This window comes from Megascapheus bottae, chromosome X, assembly GCF_031878675.1.
Source record: "Megascapheus bottae isolate mThoBot1 chromosome X, mThoBot2.hap1, whole genome shotgun sequence".
Lineage (NCBI taxonomy): Eukaryota > Metazoa > Chordata > Mammalia > Rodentia > Geomyidae > Megascapheus > Megascapheus bottae.
The window spans coordinates 102947980-102968585 of record NC_143547.1 but is presented as its reverse complement, the minus strand read 5'-3'; the positions used below and the strand labels follow the sequence as shown (position 1 = coordinate 102968585).

At 41.0% G+C, this 20606-nt stretch overlaps 1 protein-coding gene across 4 annotated transcripts in view; it reads right to left on the bottom strand.

Moving 5' to 3' along the window:
• Nucleotides 1–16834, bottom strand: part of Mtmr1 (myotubularin related protein 1) — a 58110-nt gene extending 41276 nt beyond the window's left edge. For all 4 annotated transcript variants that reach the window (XM_090326773.1, XM_090326769.1, XM_090326770.1 and 1 more), the window contains exons 1-2: nt 16529–16834; nt 8830–8935 (exon numbers count right to left, since the gene is read on the bottom strand). In XM_090326773.1, the coding sequence (XP_090182899.1) occupies nt 8830–8935; nt 16529–16680 (258 nt within the window). In that variant the 5' untranslated portion in view covers nt 16681–16834. The remainder of the gene's footprint in view (nt 1–8829; nt 8936–16528) is intronic.
• Nucleotides 16835–20606: the final 3772 nt, after the last annotated feature.

Here is a 20606-nt window from a genome sequence, read left to right as displayed (position 1 = left end):
CAGGTTCGATTCCTCAGTACCACATACATAGAAAAAAAGCTGGAAGTGGTGCTGAGGCACAAGTGGTAGAGCTCTAGCCTTGAGCACAGGCCCAGGACTGGCAATTAAAAAACTACAAACTGAAAACAGACAATTATGAGAGGCTTTAATAACTTTTTGGGTTTACTCAGGAGTTATGAGTACACGAATGTGCATATACAGACCTCAAAAAATATCAGTGTATCATCTATGAAAATATTCTTTGAAGTCAAAAAGGTCTTCTAAATTAGATGACACCATACCTTAAAATGAAAGGTCTATAAATTCCTAAACACAGACTGGTTACATTAAGCAGGTTTAATCTGGCTAGTAGCAGGACGAGAGGGCTATTTATCTTACTTATTGTGATCGTTTTGTAAGTATACATACATATATGTCAAAACTTATCAACTTGTAGACTTTAAATACGGGGAGTTTATCACTTGTTATTTACACCTCAAGAGAGGTGACAGAAGCAAAGAAAATTGATACATGCTTATGGTAATTAAAAGCTCAAAAGCGAAAGCCTTCCACCTACAGACAACTACACTTAGCTGGGCTTTGTTTTTAATTCCTTTGAGGATTGCCTGTCACTATAAACATGATTTATCATTTTGACCTCTAGTTTGAAAAGATGAGAAAATAAACTTTCTGAAACTACTTGCCAGGACACCACCATGTTAGTCTTCTCTCTGAACTGGTGTTGCACAATGCACCTCCCATACAGCTTGTTGGGAGGGCTAAATCACTTACAATAATTCTGCCTGGGGTGGGATAAGTAGTTGGTAGATCTCAGCTGCCCCCAACTTGTACCGCAATAATCCTTACATGTCCCTCAGCCTTTCCTCATCTACTACACATGTCAAGAATCTACAAAATCTAATTAATACTAACGATAACCTAGCCAACAGAGCCATGATACTGTTCAAGTTGACCCAATATTTACCTACCCATGCCACGTTCTAAAGGGTTTTTAGCAGATTTAGAAAGAGTAATTAAATTGATCTGTGTGTGAAAGTTTGTGGTGGGGATAAACTTCCTTCCACTGTCTCAGCCTCCCTTTATGTCTTCTTGGAGGTCCTCCCATCCTACACAGAGAAGTAAGGGCTTTGTGAAGATTTGGGCAAGGGAGACAACACAAGCCATTCCAGCTCTCTGGGATTTACATGTTAAAGAGACACTTGGAGACAAAAAGCCTTGTCTCAACAGCCCCTTAAGAATTCCCTTGACTGGGAACTACCCCCAAAACAGGTTGTGGTTGTCCAGTGTTGCCTTTGTGTATGTTTAGCTCTAGCACCGCACACCCAGGCCAGACCTTACTCTGCCAACTTAGAAGGAGAAATTAAGCTGATGCTATGGTCTAAATGTGTTTGGCTCATGCTAGAATGGAACAAAGAGGCCCTGTCCATGTGATATAAAAGATTTAACACTGACCTATACCCACAACCTATATTTTAATTCTTGATAAGGTAACAACTGACATGCTCAAACCCAGACAGCACTAGCACTATAAATAATAAGCTCACACTACAATGGGCATGCCTTATAAGGCTTGTCAACCCTCCTACTAATTTACATGAGAAATGGGAAAGCAAGATTGTAACAGGTAAGATAAGCTGACACAGGTTGTACATCTAGCAATAGGAAAACAGGGAATCAAACACAAGCTGGCTGGCTTAATAATGTATGCATTATCCAGACCTCAATATAGCTTGACGGGTTTTTTTTTTTTTCTCCCGTGAGGGTCTGACAGGGACCTAAAATGCTAACTCTCACAGACTTCAGGGCCCAGGCTAGCTTTGAACCAGGATCCTCAGATCTCAGCTTTCTGAGTAGCTAGGATTATAGTCGTGAGCTACCACAGCAAGCTTTTTTTGCATTTTTATTATCTTTAAGTAGCCGCATAAAGGAGTCTCAATTCAACAAGTCAGTTTATAAGGACAATGCATCTTGATAAATGTCATCCCTTCCTTCATCCCCCCAATCTTTCCCCATTCCATCCATACTCTGGAGTTATGTAATTCCTTGACTTTTTCAAGCTAACCTTTTAAGATGATTGTGGATAAAGGTATAATTCTGAGAAATAAAATATTCCATGTTACCTGTCACCCAGTTGTCTCAGCAATAACATATGACACGTTGTAGTGTAGCACCAGAAGCAAGATATTGATATTGTGATATCGTGTCACTGCACAACCAAGATATAGAACAGCTTCATCTCCATAAGGATCCCTACTGTGGCCCTTCTAGAGAAATATTCACTCTTTTCCATGCGCTCCAAACACTTGTCAGCCTGCTGGAAACCATTAATCTGTCTCTGTTTCTGTAATTTTGTCATTTAAAGAACATGATATAAATGAAACTATCCAGTATATGATCTTCTAATTTTTTTAAAAAAATTCATCCAAGTTGATGAGTGTATAAATATTTCTTTCTGTTTTTTGTTAAGAAACATTCCTTGGTATGGATATATCTTAGTTAAAAAGATATGGGTAGGGCTGGGAGTTTGGCCTAGTGGTAGAGTGCTTGCCTAGCATGCATGAAGACCCGGGTTTGATTCCCAGGTACCCCACATACATAGCAAAAAACCGGAAGTGGTGCTGAGGCTCAAGTAGTAGAGTGCTAGCCTTGAGAAAGTCCAAGGACAGTGCTCAACCCTAAGCTCAAGCCCAGGACTGGCAAAAAAAAAAGATATGGGTCAATTATAGTTTTTATTGTTAAAGCTGGTATAGATATCTATGAATAAGTTTTTAAGTGAAAAAAATGCTGACAAGTACGATTGATGGGCCACAGAGTGGCTATATGTTCAGGACCTGTTTGTAAATAAACTACCAAACTATTTCCTAGAATGGCTGAGTCATTTTATATATCCACCACCAATAGAAGAATACTTCTTTACTCTTTTGTGAATTTTTGTTGTTGACATTGATTTTTAAAAATTTGGGGCCGGGAGTTTGGCCTAGTGGTAGAGTACTTGCCTAGCATGCAGGAAGACCTAGGTTCAATTCTTCGGTACCACATAAATAGAAAAAAATCCGGAAGTGGTGCTGAGGCTGAAGTGGTAGAGCTCTAGCCTTGAGAAAGTCCAAGGACAGTGCTCAGGCCCTGAGCTCAAGCCCAGGACTGGCACCAAAAAAAAATTAAACATTCTGATAGGTCTAATAAAATATCTCATCATGGCTTTAATGTGTATTATCCTACTAGTTAATAATGTTGAATGTTTCATTATGTGCATATCTGCTATCTGCCTATTTCTCTGGTAAAGTGTCTCTTCAAGGCTTCCGCATATTTTCTCAATGGATGGCTTCATTTTACTATGAGATTTTAAGTAATCACATACTCTAGATACTAGTCTTCTGATAGGAGATTTACTCTATAGCTGACTTTTTCATCATTCACAGTTTTTAAAATTTGATCAATTTTCCTTCTTTTACAGTTATTAGTGTCAAGCCTTAACAATTCTTTGGTCTCAGCTCTCAAAAACTTCCTTTCTTCCCTCAAAGTTTCAGGATCCCACTTTTTTACATGTGTCAGTGCTGGGACACATGTCTCAGTGCCTTATGCTGTGGCTTGGCTTTTTCTCTCAAGGATGGTGCCCTGCCACTTGAACCACAGATCCATTCTTCAAAGGTAGTCAGTCTCTTTGCAAATGCTGGTTGAACTTCATTCGGCCTTCATTCAATTGAATCCCTTTTTTGTTGTCTATTATTTCTGTGGGCCAATTTTTGAGTATTCTCTTCTGTCCCATCAATTTCTGTATCTACATCCCTGCCCTGGTCTTGATCATTATATCAATGTCATATGCCTTGAAATCACATATTGATTCTTTAGTCATTTTAGCTATGTTAGCTCAGGGACAGCACCTAGGCCCAGAGTTCTAGACTCACGACTGACAAAAAAATTCATCTAGGATTCTAATAGGAATTATGCTTCCTCATATATGACTTTTGGTAGAAATGACATCTATTTTTGTGTGTGCCACTCCTGGGATTTGAATTCAGGGCCTGGGAGCTGTCCTCGAGCTTTTGTGCTCAAGATTAGTGCTCTACCACTTGAGCCACAGGTCTACTTCCAGAGTTTGTTTCTTATTTGGAGATAAGAGTCTCATGAACTATTCTTCTTGGGCTGGTTTCAAACCATGACCTGCACATCTTAGCCTACTGAGCAGCTAGGATTATAGGCATGCTGAATTTCCCAAATATATGAACACATTATATCTCCATTAATTTAGATCTTCTTTAATTTATTCTTCAACACTTGGTAGTTTTCAGCTTTGCTAGATTTATAACTAAACAGGTCACTGTTATGGTGCTAATATAAAGGGTATTAATTCTTTATTTCTATGTATTTCTAGTACATAAAATAAGTGATTTTTTAAAAAAAATCTTATACCTGTTACCTTGCTAAACTTACTTAATAATTCTATGAGGATTTTAACTTACTATGGTTTTTCTTCCTTCCTCATCTTTAAGATTCATTCCTTTAACCATTTCTTTTAGAATAAGAAAACTGGTGGCAATTTCTCTTCACTGTCCATTTTTTAAAAATGTTCCTGAGTATATGCTTACATTAATTACAGTTTTCTTTCAAAATGTGGCACTTTCTTCCAACATGTTTCTTGCCATTGGAATTAATTTTCCCCATAGGTATACTGTTATATTTCCCTTATTGCCATTGATATCAGAAAGCAGAGGACTCCTTGTTACTTCAGAGTAAGGGCAAGAATTTTCCAACTAGACTTCATGGAATCCTCGCTATCTGAGAGAGGAAGAGATACCTGATTACTATACTACACTCACATGGTCATCCCTGACACCACAATGTCAAGGCAATAGTAAAAGTCATGTCTGTGTATCAGGCATCCTCTGAAGGGGGTTTCCAGCCTGAGCTGGAAAAAGTAGAATCTAGGCTTTGCTGGTGGAACAGGTGTTAGGAGGACATAGGTTTCTTTTCCGGTAGCATGTGTTTGGAAAAAAAGTAGTGTGTGAAGGTTTTGTTTTCATGAGGTTTCCCTTTTCTCTGTCCCCTATGTAGGCCTATTTCTCCATTCCAAATAATGGAAATTGTTAGTGTTATTTCTAATAGTTCCTAGAAATATTTCATCACAACTTGCTAACTGCATTTTTTGTCAGATGTGGGTCTAGAACTTGGGGGCCTGGATGCTGTTCCTAAAGAATGCTGCTCAATGCTAGCAGTCTACCACCTGAGCCATAGCTCCACATCTGGCTTTTCGGTGGTTAATTTGTGGTTAGTCCTCCCTGAGCTGGCTTTGAACCACAATACTCAGATTTCAGCCTCCTGTGTAGCTAAAATTACAAGTGTGAGTCACCAGCACCAGACAAATACATTGTTTTATATAATCTATGGAAGATTCCGTTCAGACCTCAATTCAATATTTTTGCCAGTCTTAGGACCAGGTGTTGTCCCTGAGTTGTACTGGTGGCAAGCTCTCTATCACTTGAGGCACAGCTCTATTTCTGGCTTTTTGGTGGTTAATTGGAGATAAAGAATCTCACTCAGTTTCCTGCCTACTGTGGCTGCTTTGAATATTGATCCTTAGATCTCAGCCTCTTGAATAGCTAGGATTATAAGCCTGAATCACTGACATCAGGCACTCTTCTACTTTTTTCTTTGTAATTCAGAGGTGACATTTCTTTTACTGTTAGTCTAGTAAAAATGAAACTAGCTGAGTTGGTAGTGAGAGAGGAAGAAAACATTTTATATATTTTCTCTAACAGAAAATTATCTCCATTATCAGGGTAATCTTCAGATTTGTTATTAAAGCATACGTTTATTAACTTAGCTGGCCCCAATTCAACAATAATAGCTACCTGCACTTTTAACTGAGAAAATGTTTGCTAAATACTCCTCATTTCACAATACCACCTCAACAGGTTTGGCTTGCTATATTTGCATACCACTTGTAGTAATATTAATATGTGTCTTTCCACTGAGTTAAAATACACACCTTTTACACATTTGGCAGCTTGCTCTAAGCAATAACATCCATTAAATTACAAGCCTGGTATGATAATTTTTCTAATTAACAATAAATATTTACGTTTCTAGTGAACAATAAAATAATTACATATTCATAGTCATTTCATACAAATTCATGTCATGAAATCAGTGATATTCTTGTCGATTTGTGGGTAAAGTGACACAATACTGATAGCTCCTAATATGAGTACAGAAAGAAGAAATACTTGTGGTCCGGGAGTGTGGCCAGGTGATAGAATGCTTGCCTAACGTGCACGAAGCTCTGGGTTGAATTTGTCGGTACCACATACACAGAGAAAGTCAGACGTGGTGCTTTGACTCAAGTGGCAGAGTGCTAGACTTGATAAAGCCCAAGGATAGTTCCCAGGCCCTGAGTTCTAGGCCCTAGACTGGCAAAAAAAAAAAGAAACAACTGTCAACATCTATCACGAGTTGCTAATTATTTGGGTTTAGAGAAATGTACTAGGATGAGTCAGACGTGTGGCTCATGCCTATAATCCTAGCTACTCAGGAGGCTGAGGTCCGAGGATCAAGGTTCAAAGCCAGTCCAAGCACAAAAGGATAATTAACCTCTAAAAAATGGGAAGTGGGGCTTTGCTCAAGCGTAGGGTGGTAGCCTTGAGCTGAAGAGCTCAGGGACAACACTAAAGCCCAGATTTCAAGCCCCATGACTGACAAAAAAAATGTACTAGGAATATTTGGTCACACCACCAAGCAGATAGAAACTTAGTAAAATGTGAAAGATTTATATGATCTGAAGAGAAACCAGAGTATTCAGATAGAAACCTAGGAAGCCTAGGTTTCAGATTTTAATGAGTATAAGAAATATGTGAGTAAATTTATTTTTTCCTTTGGAGATTTTTATTCACGAAGTTGGAGGCACTCAAGAAATTGCTTTTGTTTGTCGGGCACTGGTAACTCATGCCTGTAATTCTAGATATTCAGGATTGTGGTTGGTAGAAAAGTCTGTGAGACACTCATTTCCAAATAACCACCAGATACCAGAAGTGGTGCTGTGACTCTAAGTGGTAGAGCACTAGCCTTGACTGAAAGAGCTCAGGGACAGCACTCATCCCTTAGTTCAAGCCCCATGACTGACAAAATAAAAGCTACATTTTTTAAGACACCTGAAAAGGAACACTGATGTGGGAAGAAATACGGGTCACATTTTGTAAATCAGTGCATGGATCGGATAGGGACAAAATTTCAAAATCATATTAGCTTTTCAATAGGATAATCTGAGTTCAAATTCTGAGTTTAATTGTATGGCACTAAGCAAGTCACTCTTGGCTTTGTTTTCCTTGACTGCTAAGTGTTGACTATAATGATAGCTAGTTCATTGGTTTGTTTTAAGGTTTAAATAAGTAACATATCCAAAAGGTTTACAGAACTAAGCTCAATTGTGGGATGTTTAGCTACCATGTAGAAGGCCCTGGATTCCCTAGCACCACAAAAATAAATGTGTGTTATAAAACTATATATGCATGGGGCCGGGAATTTGGCCTAGTGGTAGAGTACTTGCCTAGCATGCACGAACACCCGGGTTCGATTCCTCGGTACCACATACATAGATAAAAACCAGAAGTGGTGCTGAGGCTCAAGTGGTAGAGCTCTAGCCTTGAGAAAGTCCAAGGACAGTGCTCAGGCCCTGAGCTCAAGCCCAGGACTGGCAAAAAAAAACTATATATGCAAATCCAAGGGAAACTTAACTTCAATTAACCAGCAAAAATCCAGAAGTAGAGGTATGGCACTAGTAGTACAACACTAGCTAAGCAAGTTAAGTGAACACAAGCTTCTGAGTTCAAATACTAGTATTATTTTTTAAAAAAGTCATAAAGTTAGAGTGATAATGTACATTAAGATGTCTTTCTGAAGGCAGGAACCAGTGGCTCATGCCTGTAATCCTAGCTACTCAGGAGGCTGAGATCGCAGTTCAAAGCCCGGCAACTAAAGTCATTGAGACTCTTATCTCCAATTAACCACCAGAAAACTGGAAGTAGTGCTGTGGCTCAAGGGATAGGGAGGTAGTCTAGAGCTGAAGAGCTCAGGGACAATGCCCAGGCCCTGAGTGCAAGTTCCATGCACAACAAAAAAATGAAGATATCTTTCTGAAATACAGAATAACAAATATAGAAATATAAGCCTTTCTTTTTGTTTACTTGTTTGATGTAAAGTCTTGGTATGTAACCTAGGCTAGCCTCAAATTTACTATATACCTAGGTGGGCCTGGAACTAAAAATCTTCCTGCCTACTTCAGCCTTGAGTTTTAGGATTATAGTTAGAATTTTTCTTTTTTTTGTATTTTTTTCTTCCTCTTTTTTTGTTCCCAGTAGTAGGGCTTGACCTCAGGGATTATACTACCCCTTAGCTATTTTTTCACTCAAGGTTGGTGCTCTACCACTTGAGCCACAACTTCTTACTTTTATGTGGTTAATTAGAGATAAAAATACCAAGGAATTTCTTATTTGGGATGGCTTCAAACTGGGATCCTCAGATCTTAGCCTCCTTAGCAGCCAAAAATATAAAAATACATTTCTTAAAGTAAAACTTGACTTTAAAAAAAAGCAATAAAGTATATGTAAGGACCATTTTCTCTCTGAATTATAAAACTATGACCACATATACTAGATACTGGTAAAATCTCTCTTCTAAATTTTAGATCAAGCAATAGAGAACCTTTACCCCCATTACCTACACATGGCAGTTCAGCATCATGGGGCCAAAGGCTCACTTGAATTAAAACCTTTTGCAAAGTTTCTTGGTTATTTCTCGGTTTTACTGAAAATGAATTAAATACCCAGCATTGCTTACCTTGTAATCTCTGGATACATTTTCTGATGTCACTGAACCTGAAATCTGACTAGAAATTGTAGCAGCTATAAGCTGTTTACACCATTCAACATGTGACCCTGTAGGACTAAAAGAAATAGTGTGATTAAAAAAGGTTAAAACACAGACCCCAGTAGAGTACTGGATAGGGATACATAAACATCTATTAGATGAATAAACTGTTATTAAACTATTTGGTTGCCTTTTATTTAATATAAGAAAAGCAATATTGACTGAAAATAGCAAGATTAGGTTCCTGGTTAACTTTACCTGAACCAAGCAAATATTTTCAAAAAATGTTTATAATTCTACATGCTAGCTGAGCATATTACATTCTAATACTTACTGAAATTTTACTCTATCACAATTTCATGGAATTTTTAAATTTTTTTTTGCCAGTCTTGGGCCTTGAACTCAATGCCTGGAGACCGTCCCTGGGCCTCATTGTGCTTGAGGCTAGAGCACTACCATTTGAGCCACAGAGCCACTTCCAACTTTTACTGAGTATTTATTGAAGATATGAGTCTTACAGACTTTTCCGCCTCGGCTGGCTTCAAACCATGTTCCTCGGATCACAGCCTCTCTAAGTAATTAGGATTTATAGGTATGATCCACTGGTGCCAGGTTCAAAAAAAGATTCTTGATGTTGTGTATATAGAAGATTAATTCCAAAGTGAAATATTTACCTTATGATATTGAAGCATATGATTTTGAAGCATTCAATTTCTTGTAGGCAGGTTTAAATCTAAAAAGTAGTATACTTTCGGGTAAATAAAAGACATTTTTGAATAGTGAGGGCATCATACATGCTAGGCAGTTTTTTTACCCCTCAAGCCATACCCAGAGCCCTGTTATTGTTTAGTTATTTTCGACAGAGCCTCATTTTATGCCTGAGTCAGCATGGACTGCTGGTCTTCTATTTGTACTTCCTGTTGCCACTGGAGATGATAGGTAAGCCACTGCACCCAGCCATAGACTAATACCGAGTCTTGTGAACTTTTATACCTGTGCTGACTTCAAATCAAGATTTCCTGTTCTCTATCTCTGAAGTTGCTAAGATTAAAGATTTGACCTATTATACTGGGTTTAACCAGAGACTCAATAGAGAAACATTGATTATGATTTTTAAAAGAATAAACTAGAGCTGGGTGCTGGTAGCTCACACCTGTAATCCTAGCTACTCTGGAGGCTGAGATTTATGGACAGCAGTTTATAGCCAGCCTGGGAAGCAAAATCCCCATGAAACTTTTTATCTAATTAACCACTCAGAAACCAGAAGTGGCCCTGTGGCTCAAGTGATAGAGAACTAGCCTTAAGCACAAAGAGGCTCAGAGATAGTGCCCAGGCCGGGAGTTCAAGCCCCACAACCAACAATAACAAAAAAGAGAATAAACTAGAAAACTGACATTTTGTATCTAGTAAAAACAAAAGATTCTGCCAGGACTGGCAGTATGGAGTGAGTGATCAAGCACCAGCCTAGCAAGCAGGAAGCTTGGAGGTCAAACTTCTCCAGTACTGCTGAAAGAAAGTTTTTTCCAGTTGTTTGTCAGAGCCACATAACTAGGGTGTGACAAGAAGGCTAAATAGGGATGATCCAGTTTGTTTTTAAGATGAGAAAATGGAAGCAATGAGGTGGCAACGTACTCCACGGGTGGTTATCCTTCCAGAACATGGCACAGCCAGAAATGCCCAGCTTACCAAATTAAAGCCTGTACCACAGATGTCTGCCACCTGCCTCAAGTGAAAACACAAAAGCCATGCAAAGACAATGGCACAGTGCTCTAAGTGTTGAAAACATTATCACACATATAGCCTTACCAGTGTCACAGTGGCCATTTTCCAGACCAGAAAATCAAGCGTCCAGTTTTAAAGAACCACATATTCAAAAACAGAGAATTAGAAATTGCCTCCAAGAACCAAGTTTCTCTGTCTTTGTCTTTCTGTCTTTGTCTCTCTGTCCGTCTCTCCCTTTCTCTATTTTGTTGCAGATTATGAGGCTTGAACACCCACATCTCTAATTAAATGCACATTTGTATTTAAAGGATTTGTGAGATTCCCTGGAGATATGCAAAATGACATAAATAGAAAAGAAAACTGATCTTTGGTACTAATTTCCAGTCTCTAATTAAATAGTTGAAAATACAAAGAGAAATATTTGAATGAGCATAAATTCTTAGGGTATACCATGAATCTACCATGTCAATAGACCTTAGAAATCTATCATAATTTCTGACTATAAGTGAGAAGACTAAAGGGAGATTTTCATTTCCTTGTTACAGGCTGTGGTCATCTTCCCTTTTCATACTGCTTTTTTCTCCATCCCTACTCATCCATGATTGCAAACATAGGGAAAACTGTGGGAGCCTACTAGTGACCCTGAGTAACTGATGGCTATCATCTGCTCAACTTTCTTCCCTAGTTCTGTGGATAGGGACACTTCTCCTTACTTTGAGGAACTTCACACCCACACCCACACCCCCCACACACACACACTTCACGGGACTCTACGGGGAAAGGGCTAATGCCCTTCCTTCTTCTGCCCCTCAGCTTTCCTGTTAGATCCTGACCTGTGGGATCTGCCTCATGGATACAGGAGGCCAATTTCTACCCTTCAAGTACATTAAGAAGACACAGGATTTTTTTAAGCAAAACACAAGAGATCAGGAATCTGGGCAACAATTTTGCAACCCTGGTCCTACTTGTGCCCAAGGCCATCTTAGAGGAGCAGTGAGAACATGAAACTGTGGCTTAAACTACAGTCAGTGACTGAGATCTTTGTTCATTTGCAACAGGAAGTGTCCTGGTCAGTGCTGTTAGACAGTGATATACCCTGCTAACTGTGATCATCACCAAGCCACATCCTCTCACAGGAGCACAACTTCATCACTAACAGAAGTATAGTACTGGGAAGAGAAATGAAGAACCCACAGTGTGGGGAGTATAGCTGAGCCAAGCTTGTAGAGTTTGAGTCCACTCAAAGAAGAGCTCAAACAGCAGCTGGTTAACAGGCCACAATTGAGGCCTCTCCCTCTGGTAAGTCTGCCCAACTATCCTTCATGTGTCATCTGACATTGGAAGCTCCCAGCTGTGCTTCTCCAACTTCTCTCTCAGAATCCAAATGCATATTCCCTCACAGCTGAAGGATCCACCTGGCTGGCTCTCTTTCTCTCTCATCTCTGATAATTATTTAAATGCCACCATATTTCAATTCATTTTTCATGTAATCCATCATTCTCTGTTAGCCTGTTGGCTCATGAGCTAAAGAGAACTGTAGACTCCCTGGATTTTTATCTCTAGCCCAGACATCACTCCTAACATCCTAGACTTGTGTTAGCCAACTGCCTCTTTGACATCTACTCGGGGATATACAACGAAAAATTTCATAATTGGGGCCTAGAGCATGGCCTAGCATACATGAAGCCCTGGGTTCGATTCCCTGGTACTATATATATAGAAAAAGCCAGAAGTGGTGCTGTGGGTCAAGTGGTAGAGCACTAGCCTTAAGAAAGCCCAAGGGCAGTGCTCAGGCCCATGACTGTAAAAAAAAAAAAAAAGGCCAATACTTCTCCCTCTCAGTAATACCATTTTTTCCATTCTAAATAACTCAGAATCGTCCTTGAGTGTTCTCTAATATCCAAGAAATCTTCAGCAAATATTGCCCCAATCCTATCATGTGTATTGTGCAGTTCTTCAACATTGTTTCTAGAATGTGACTACTTCTCCCATCCTCTCTACATTATTTACCTTGATCTGGTTACCACAATTAACTCCTATCCTCCTATCTCCTAGTTTTTTTCCACTTCAATACTTTAACTTTTCTGTCTACCTTCTGTCCATGTGACAGCTTACCCATAATATGTCAGTTGTCTGTGCCAGAGCTCCCTTAGGCCTCCAAGGCTCTCCACAAGGTATTCCTGTGATCTCTATGAGTAAATTCCTGCTTACCTCCTTGCTACAAACACTTACTCTCCTTGGTGATTCCTGAATTACTTCCTTCTCACTCTCACCCCAGGTCTATTGTACAGGTCTCTTAACTAGAATGCTATCATCTCAGGTATCTCTATGGCTGAATCCCTCTCTGAGGGCAATACTCAAATGTCACCTTTCTCAGTTAGGCTTTCTCTGATCATCCTACCTAAAATTTGCACTAAAGCTTAGTGGACATACTTCTTCTTCCCTCCCTAGCTTACTAGTTTTCCATATCACCATCCAACAGAGAATACATTTTACTTGGCTTCTATCCCTCTCTCTCCCAGGAAACATGTTTCGCAAGAAGAGAAATTTGTGTTTTTTCCTGCTGTCGTGTCAGGTCCAACACAATGCAAACTCAAAGTAGGCACTCATATGTGAAAAGAAATGAATCATTAAGCTTTTGATAACCCCCTGACTAGACTTTCCACTTCTGATATATTTATCACACACGTGCAAAGCAATCATTCTAGCATGTCAAAGGCATCCCACAGATCAAATGATTGAAAGCCTTTTGTAGTCCCCATGGGTAGGGTGACCATAGAATTCTTCACTCAAACCAGGACAGAATTCAGTGCTGTTAAACTATTCCAACAGATACAGCAGGACAATTCTGGGCAAATTGCCCTACAAAATCCACCTACTCAGAGTTGAAGACGTTGTTAAAAATGCAGAATCCTGAGTTGTACCCGAGATAGACTGACTGGATTTATGGTAGGAACCACAATCTGCATTTGCACATCCTGAGCAGCTTCCCCCACGAACGAATAATGGCACAGATTCTTACGCACATGGACGGGGCCTTCTGTGTTACCATTCCCCACATCATCACCTGACCTAAATGACTGCATTGTGGTGTCATGTCCAAAGAGTCATCCCTACTATGTGCCCTTGGCTAGTTTCTAATTCCTTATCACCAGTTCAAAGGTCAGCCTTACTCAGAAATTCCTTCCTTATAGCCTACCCTATCAAATGTCCTACTACCTACCACAGAACAGGCATTATAGAGACTATAGAGCTTTTAGAAAATACTGATTGTAAATGGATGGACCTAGAGCAAATCATGTTAAGTGAGGTATGCGAGGCTCAGAGAAACAAATGGTACATGTTTTCTCTCATATATGGCAGGGAGAACTAAAATACACTGGGACATAATTTGTATAGGACTCTAGGCATTTACACACAGTGAGACCAAAGGGGATACTCTCAGGAGTGGAACACAAAGGCACAATGCCTGTCTACTTCTGATGATACAAAATAGTATATTTTAATATTAACTCCAGAAAATGGAAATGAGATTTTTCTTTGTTTCAGTTTTGTCTTCTTTCTTTTTGTTCTTTTATTTAGCTGTCTTTGGGAGACAAAAAGAGGCACAGAAATGGAGGACAAATGGTGAACAAATGAAGCAATGATACTAGAAACTATGTTGTAAATGAACTGGATAACTTGTGGGTGGGGATAGAAGGGTTAAACTGGGAGAGTGTCAAAGGAACATAGGCTCCATGGTTTCCCTCATTTGTCATAACCAGTAGAAACGTTGGGCTCTCCTAGCAGAGATTTACAATAGATCAAAACCTAGATACATAAGGCCATACAGGGTGACGTTAAATGAAAGGCCCTCCAGAATAGAGAAACAAAAGCCATATAACGAGTGATTGTTGTCCTTAATGTACTGTGTTGTTTCTCATCTCTTTTGCTGTCCCTTGGCTATCCCATATTGTTACAGTATTTTACCTTGTTATCTGATATACTGTATATATGCGTATTTGGTTTTTTGAAATAGGATAGGGAAGGGGGGAAAACAAGATGAGAGGAGAGGGTGGGGCGAGGAAATGGGAACCACGACATGAGAAAGGGTATCAATGTTTGTCCACCTTCTATCTGGTGAATATAGTATAACTCTTCTAATAACTACAATAGAAAATATATGAAAAAAAAGGGGAGAGTGTGAGGTAAGTGGTGACATTATCCAAAAAGAAATGTAGTCTATACCTGGCACATCACTGTAACCCCTCTGGACATTGTCTTTTTAATAACAATAAGAATTTAAGTAGGTTTAGAAGTATTTTTCAAAAAGAAAATATTGAGCCAGGAACAGTGGCTCCCACCTGTAATCGTAGCTAGTGAGGAGGGTATATCTGAGGATCGTGGTTCTAAGCCAGCCTGGGCAGTAAAGACTGTGAGAGTCTTGTCAATTAATCAGTAGAGAAGGGGAAGTGGTGGTCTGGGTCCAGGGCTAGGGCAATAGCATTGAGCTGAAGAGCTTAGGAACAGTGCGCAGGCTCAGAGTTCAAGCCCCAAGACCCACAAAAAAAGAAAGAAAATATTGATTCCTACGAAAGGGGTGACATTAAGATGTGATGTAATCACATGTTGAGTTGAAACTCCTCTGTACAAATACTTACAAATAAACACAACACAAAACAGAAACAAAAATCCCTACTTTCTTAGCCTTTTAGAAACTCTGCAATCAGAACCCTTAGGAGCTGGATCTGGCCAGTTATAGATCTTGGTGATTATTATTATTATTATTATTGGTTAAAAGCAATCTGAAAAACAGGGGCCTGTGGCTCATAGTTGCAATGCTAGCTACTCAGAAGCCTGAGATCTGAGCACTGATATTGAAAGCCAGCCCCCAAATCAGTGAGATTCTTATCTCCAGTGAATCAGTAGAAAAACAGAAGTGGTGCTGTGGGTCAAGTGGTAGAGCGCTAGTCTTGAGCTGAAGAGCTTAGGGATAGCACTCAGGCCCAGAGTTCAAGCCCCACAACTGAGAAAAATAAAAGAACAAGAAAAAAATCCGAAGGGAGTGTGACATGTTTAGGGATACTTGAAGAAGAATAGTCCTCACCCTCCCAAGTGGTATTTTAGGTGATGTGTAGGTGATTGATTGAAACACAGCTTAATTACATGTTTGGAAACTCCCAAAACTTTAGCATATTCTGTGACTAAGAGAGGCAGGAGTGAGCAGCTGAAAATGATAAAGGTAAGTGACAGAAAGAAATACTCAAGGTTTCTCACATACAATTAAGGAAGCCATCTCTTATCCACCACTACGGTATGGTGGTCTTTCTCAGTTGCACATGGCTAGTTTTTGCCTCTGACTGATTGCTCTTAGTTCTGCTACTGCTTCCAACAAGTAGCAGGCTGGTGTGGTGAAGAAAAACAATGCCCAATGTCTTGTAAGTGTGAAGAACGGAGAGTTAACAAATCAGTGTTCTTGCCTGAGCAGCCTGGAAGTTTGCCATGTGAGCTTTTCATATGGGAGCATCTTTATCTCCATCTGCACCAGCTGCATCGCCCCGACTTCCTGTGTCCCACTCCCCACCCCCACGCCAACATTAAAGACGCTGAGCAGTGGCAGTGGGGTTTGAGTCCTCACAGAAGGCTATGTGAGACAGCGTGGCCTAGCTAGGACAGACAAGGGGTCTCCCCTTTGGTGGTACGGGACGCAGTTTGACAGTTTCCACGTCCCCTTGGGAACAGTGGAGCTGGCTAAGCGGAAGTGAGGCAGGTGCTGAGCCTAGGACAGGTCCAAGAGTTGCGGGAAGGGATGGGGGGCAGCAGTGTCCAGGGAGATGAGAGGGGTCTGTAGGGGTGCTGCTCACCCCAGCCTTGCCTAGAGTGCTATGGGGAAAGGAACTGCTCGGCCTCCCGCAGGGACTCCGGGAGTCGGGACACAGGAGGCCTTGGCAGCCTGGGGCCCGCTTACCTCTCCAGGGTTTCTAGGCTGGGCTGCCTTGAGGCGGCACTGGCGCCTCCGATGGCCCGAGGGGGTCTCCTGCCACTTGCCGGTCCTGGGCTCGGGCCCCCAGTCCCCTCGCAAGCTGAAGCCGCTGAGGTCGCCGCCACAGGCCTGTCCATGACGCGCTGAACCCCGACCAAGCTATGCTGCCACTGGCAAGCAGCAGTTGGGGGTAGATGACAGCTGGGAAGGTTCCGCCCCTCGCCTCCGGTTACTCAGCCCAGCAGACCTCCCGCCTCAGGCGACTGCCGCCATTAGCTGTCACCTGGCGGCCCTTTGTTACCCACAAGCCCGCGCGCGGAGGCGGGTGACGGGGCGGGGAGCTTGGCTAGAGGGGGCGAGGCTGGAGACGCTCTGGGCGGGAATGGGCGGGAACAATATCTCGCTCCTCCCTCAACCCCGCCCAGGCTGCGCCAAGCGCTCTTCCCTACTGTGGAGATGCACACCCTACTACAACCCGCTTAAACGATCTGTATGAGCACCCAGCCGTTGGGGTTCCTTTAAACGGATTTTGCCTAACCTGCTTCTCTGTGTTGTCTACAAAGCTGCGGAATGTGGGAAAGAGCTTGCACAAAAGGAACAATTAAAAACTCTTTTGCCCTTCAGTATAAATTCCCAAAGAAATGTTGGAGTTTACATATTCATTATACCACTGTTTGCCATACCAAAGATATGGAACCAACCCAGATGTCCCTCAGTTGATGAGTGGATCAACAAGTTGTGGTATTTGTACACAATGGAATTCTATGCTGCTGTCAGAAAGAATGACATCGCCCCATTTGTTAGGAAATGGAAACACTTAGAAAAAATCATATTAAGTGAAGTAAGCCACACTCAAAGGAACTTAGGCTCAATGGTTTCCTTCATTTGTCATAATCAGTAGAAACCTTGAGCTCTACAAGCAGAGATCTGCAATAGAGCAAAATCTTGATACATAAGGCCATATAGTATGAAGCTAATTGAAAGGACCTCCAGGATATTGAAACAAAAGCCATATAACGAATGATTGTTGTCCTTAAGGTACCATGTGAACTTATTTCTTTTCTCTTTTTTCCCCCTAATATTTAATCTCATATCATTACTGTACCTCACTTTGTTACCTAGTATATTATATATACATTCACTTGATTATTTGAAATAGAAAAGGGAAGGGGAAAAAAAAGATGATTAGGACAACATAGGGGGAAGAAAATGGGAACAAAAACATGTGTGAGAAGTAATGTACCCAGTACCTGATGAATGTAACTGTAACCCATTTATACATTACCCTGACAATAAAAGTTTTTAAAAAGAAAAAAATGTGGGGGTTGAGACAGCGCAGGCTCCTTCCACATCCCTACTCCTGACATCTTAAACAATGAATAATTTTCTATATTTTAGTAATTCCTCCACACCTCATTTTCACTTTTACCCCACCCCTTATCCTGCCCATTGCCATCTGTATGGCAACTGCATGTTCCAATTCCGCCCTCAGAACTTCCGCCCTGGATTTTATATTGCCAATAACATTTAACTTTTGATATTTAAAAATCACCACTATGAAACATCAAAACCATATCTGATGATAAAGGACTCTGAGATATTTATTCCCTGGGAGAGATTTATTGTATCCTTATTTTACTTAGACTCCACTGCCGGGGCCAACCGGCAGCAAACCAGGGTTCGCAGATTGGGGTTCCTGAAATAGGGGACAAGGACTAGGAAGAAAAAGAAGAGAGACAGACACACCGGGTCCGGGATGTCCGCAGTCCAGGCAAAGACTGCCGAGACTGCCGCGTTTATTTTCCACTCCCCCTTCTTTACTCCTCCTCTCCCAGGGAACCTCCAGGTGTTACATTCATATGGTAATTCTCAGGTCATTTACATAGAATAGGGCCAGAAAGCAATAAGACAATATAGCCATCATCTGATGCAAGTCAAGGTACAGTTTGATTCCACTCTGGCTCCCAACACTCCACTAATCACTGGCAATTCTTCTCAACTCACCACTGATATCAATGAAAGGAACTATTCACCAATCATGACCCCTTTGCCTGCGATTCCAAATACTGTACACAGACACCTCTGGCCCTGATCTAGCTAAGGGCATGGAAATGGGACTAGTGGTAGTTCCTAGAATAAACGCATACCTTCCCACAGAGAGTAACCCCTGTGCCCTGCATTACTCAGAGTAATCCTCACCCACTATATGGATATAATAACTTCAAACTGAATCTCAAGCTTATGATGCCTGGAACCCCAGAAACCATCTTTCATCCAACAGCCAATGAACCTACAGCAACGGCACAACATATAAGGAAAAAGGCTGAGGTTGTGGCAGGGGGGTTGGAGTGGCGGGAAGTGAAAATAACTCAGAACTCTCTGTACACACTGGAAAACTGCTGACATGCTTCTGGCTTTCCAAAATCTACTTTTTTTCCCTGCCAGTCCTGGGCTTGAGCTCAGGGCCTGAGCACTGTCCTTGGACTTTCTCAAGGCTAGAGCTCTACCACTTGAACCTCAGCACCACTTCCAGCTTTTTTCTATGTATGTGATTCCGAAAAATCGAACCTTGGTCTTTGTGCATGCTAGGCAAGCACTCTACCACTAGGCCAAACTCCCAGCCTCTACTTTTTTTTTGTGACATTACTGCGAATTAAATTCAGGACTTAATGTTCAAGCTTGGCTTTTTTTGCTTAAGGCTGGCACTCTACAAGTTGACCCATGCCTCCACTTACAGCTTTCTTTTTTATTATTTATTTTTATTATAATTAATAGAAAGGTTACATTATATTCGCCACACAGAAGGTATATTTCTTAACAACCATTGCTACCCCTTCTCATTTCCCGCCCCCAACCCCTCCCCTCATCTTGTTTCCCCCCCTTCCTTATCCTATTTCCAATAAACAAATAAACATATATACAATATATCACATAACAAGGTAAAATGAGAAATAACGTAGTACATTAAGAACAACAGTCACACTCCACTTCTAGCTTTCAATTGCTTAATTGGACATAAGAGTCTCAGATGTTTTGCCAGGCTAACTTTAAATTGCACTCCTCAGATCTCACTGTCCTGAGGAGCTAGAATCATAGGCATAAGTCACTGATGCCTGAAGCTTCTCAAAATCTTGTTTTGTTTTTCTTGTTTTTCCAAACCTCTATCCCAAAATCCCACACACACAGGGTCACATACAGGAGCAGGAGGTTTATTACAAGGCCCATTTTCCCCAAGGGAGTAGGATCAAAATGGCACCTGCTCCTATCTAGGTTCATCCTTGAAACACTGGGGCCAAGTGGGAGGTACTCTGTGTGTGCAGCTAGGTCTGAATGGACAGTTTCTCCTACCTTGGAGAAACTGGTGGGAACTCCGAGAAAGTTGTTTGTGAAGGGCTGGATGGAGTCCAGGTTTGGGTGGAGGGCATTCCACTGATGCAGACAGGGGAAGATACCAGCTGCTCTGGGAAGGGGAGTGGGAGGGGCTAAGAACTTGATAAGCAGGGAATGCTAAGAATTTTCACTTACTACATTTCAATAAACATATTGTGTGATCAGATGCACAAAGACAAAGCATGTTTGTGTTCTTCTCGTAAGAGTATCCTCCTTTAGTTTCACAGTGTTTGAATGCCTAGTTTCCAAAAATCCTTTAATATGTATCCTACTGTTAGGGATCAAGTTGGATTATATACTCCTCAAATCCACATACTGAAGCTCTTACTCCCAATGGGATGTTATATTGTGATGGAGTCTTTGCAAGTCAGGTCCCAAGAGAGGTCCCTGGTCTGAATGGATTAGTGCTATTGCAAAAAAGGGATACCACATTGCTTTACCTTGTGTTCTCATGTGTCTATACCACAAACCACCTAACTCGTGAATGGGCTGCTGTGTAGCCCAGTGGTGCTGTTGAATGGAACTTATTATGGAGGATGAGATCACAAGGTCTAAGGAAATATTGTTCCAAATTTATAGGAGACCTCAGCTCTGTAGACTGGACCTAAAGATAGAAAATCCTCACCGGCAAGCTCAATAAGGACTCAAACCCCAAATGTTAATGCTGTTATGG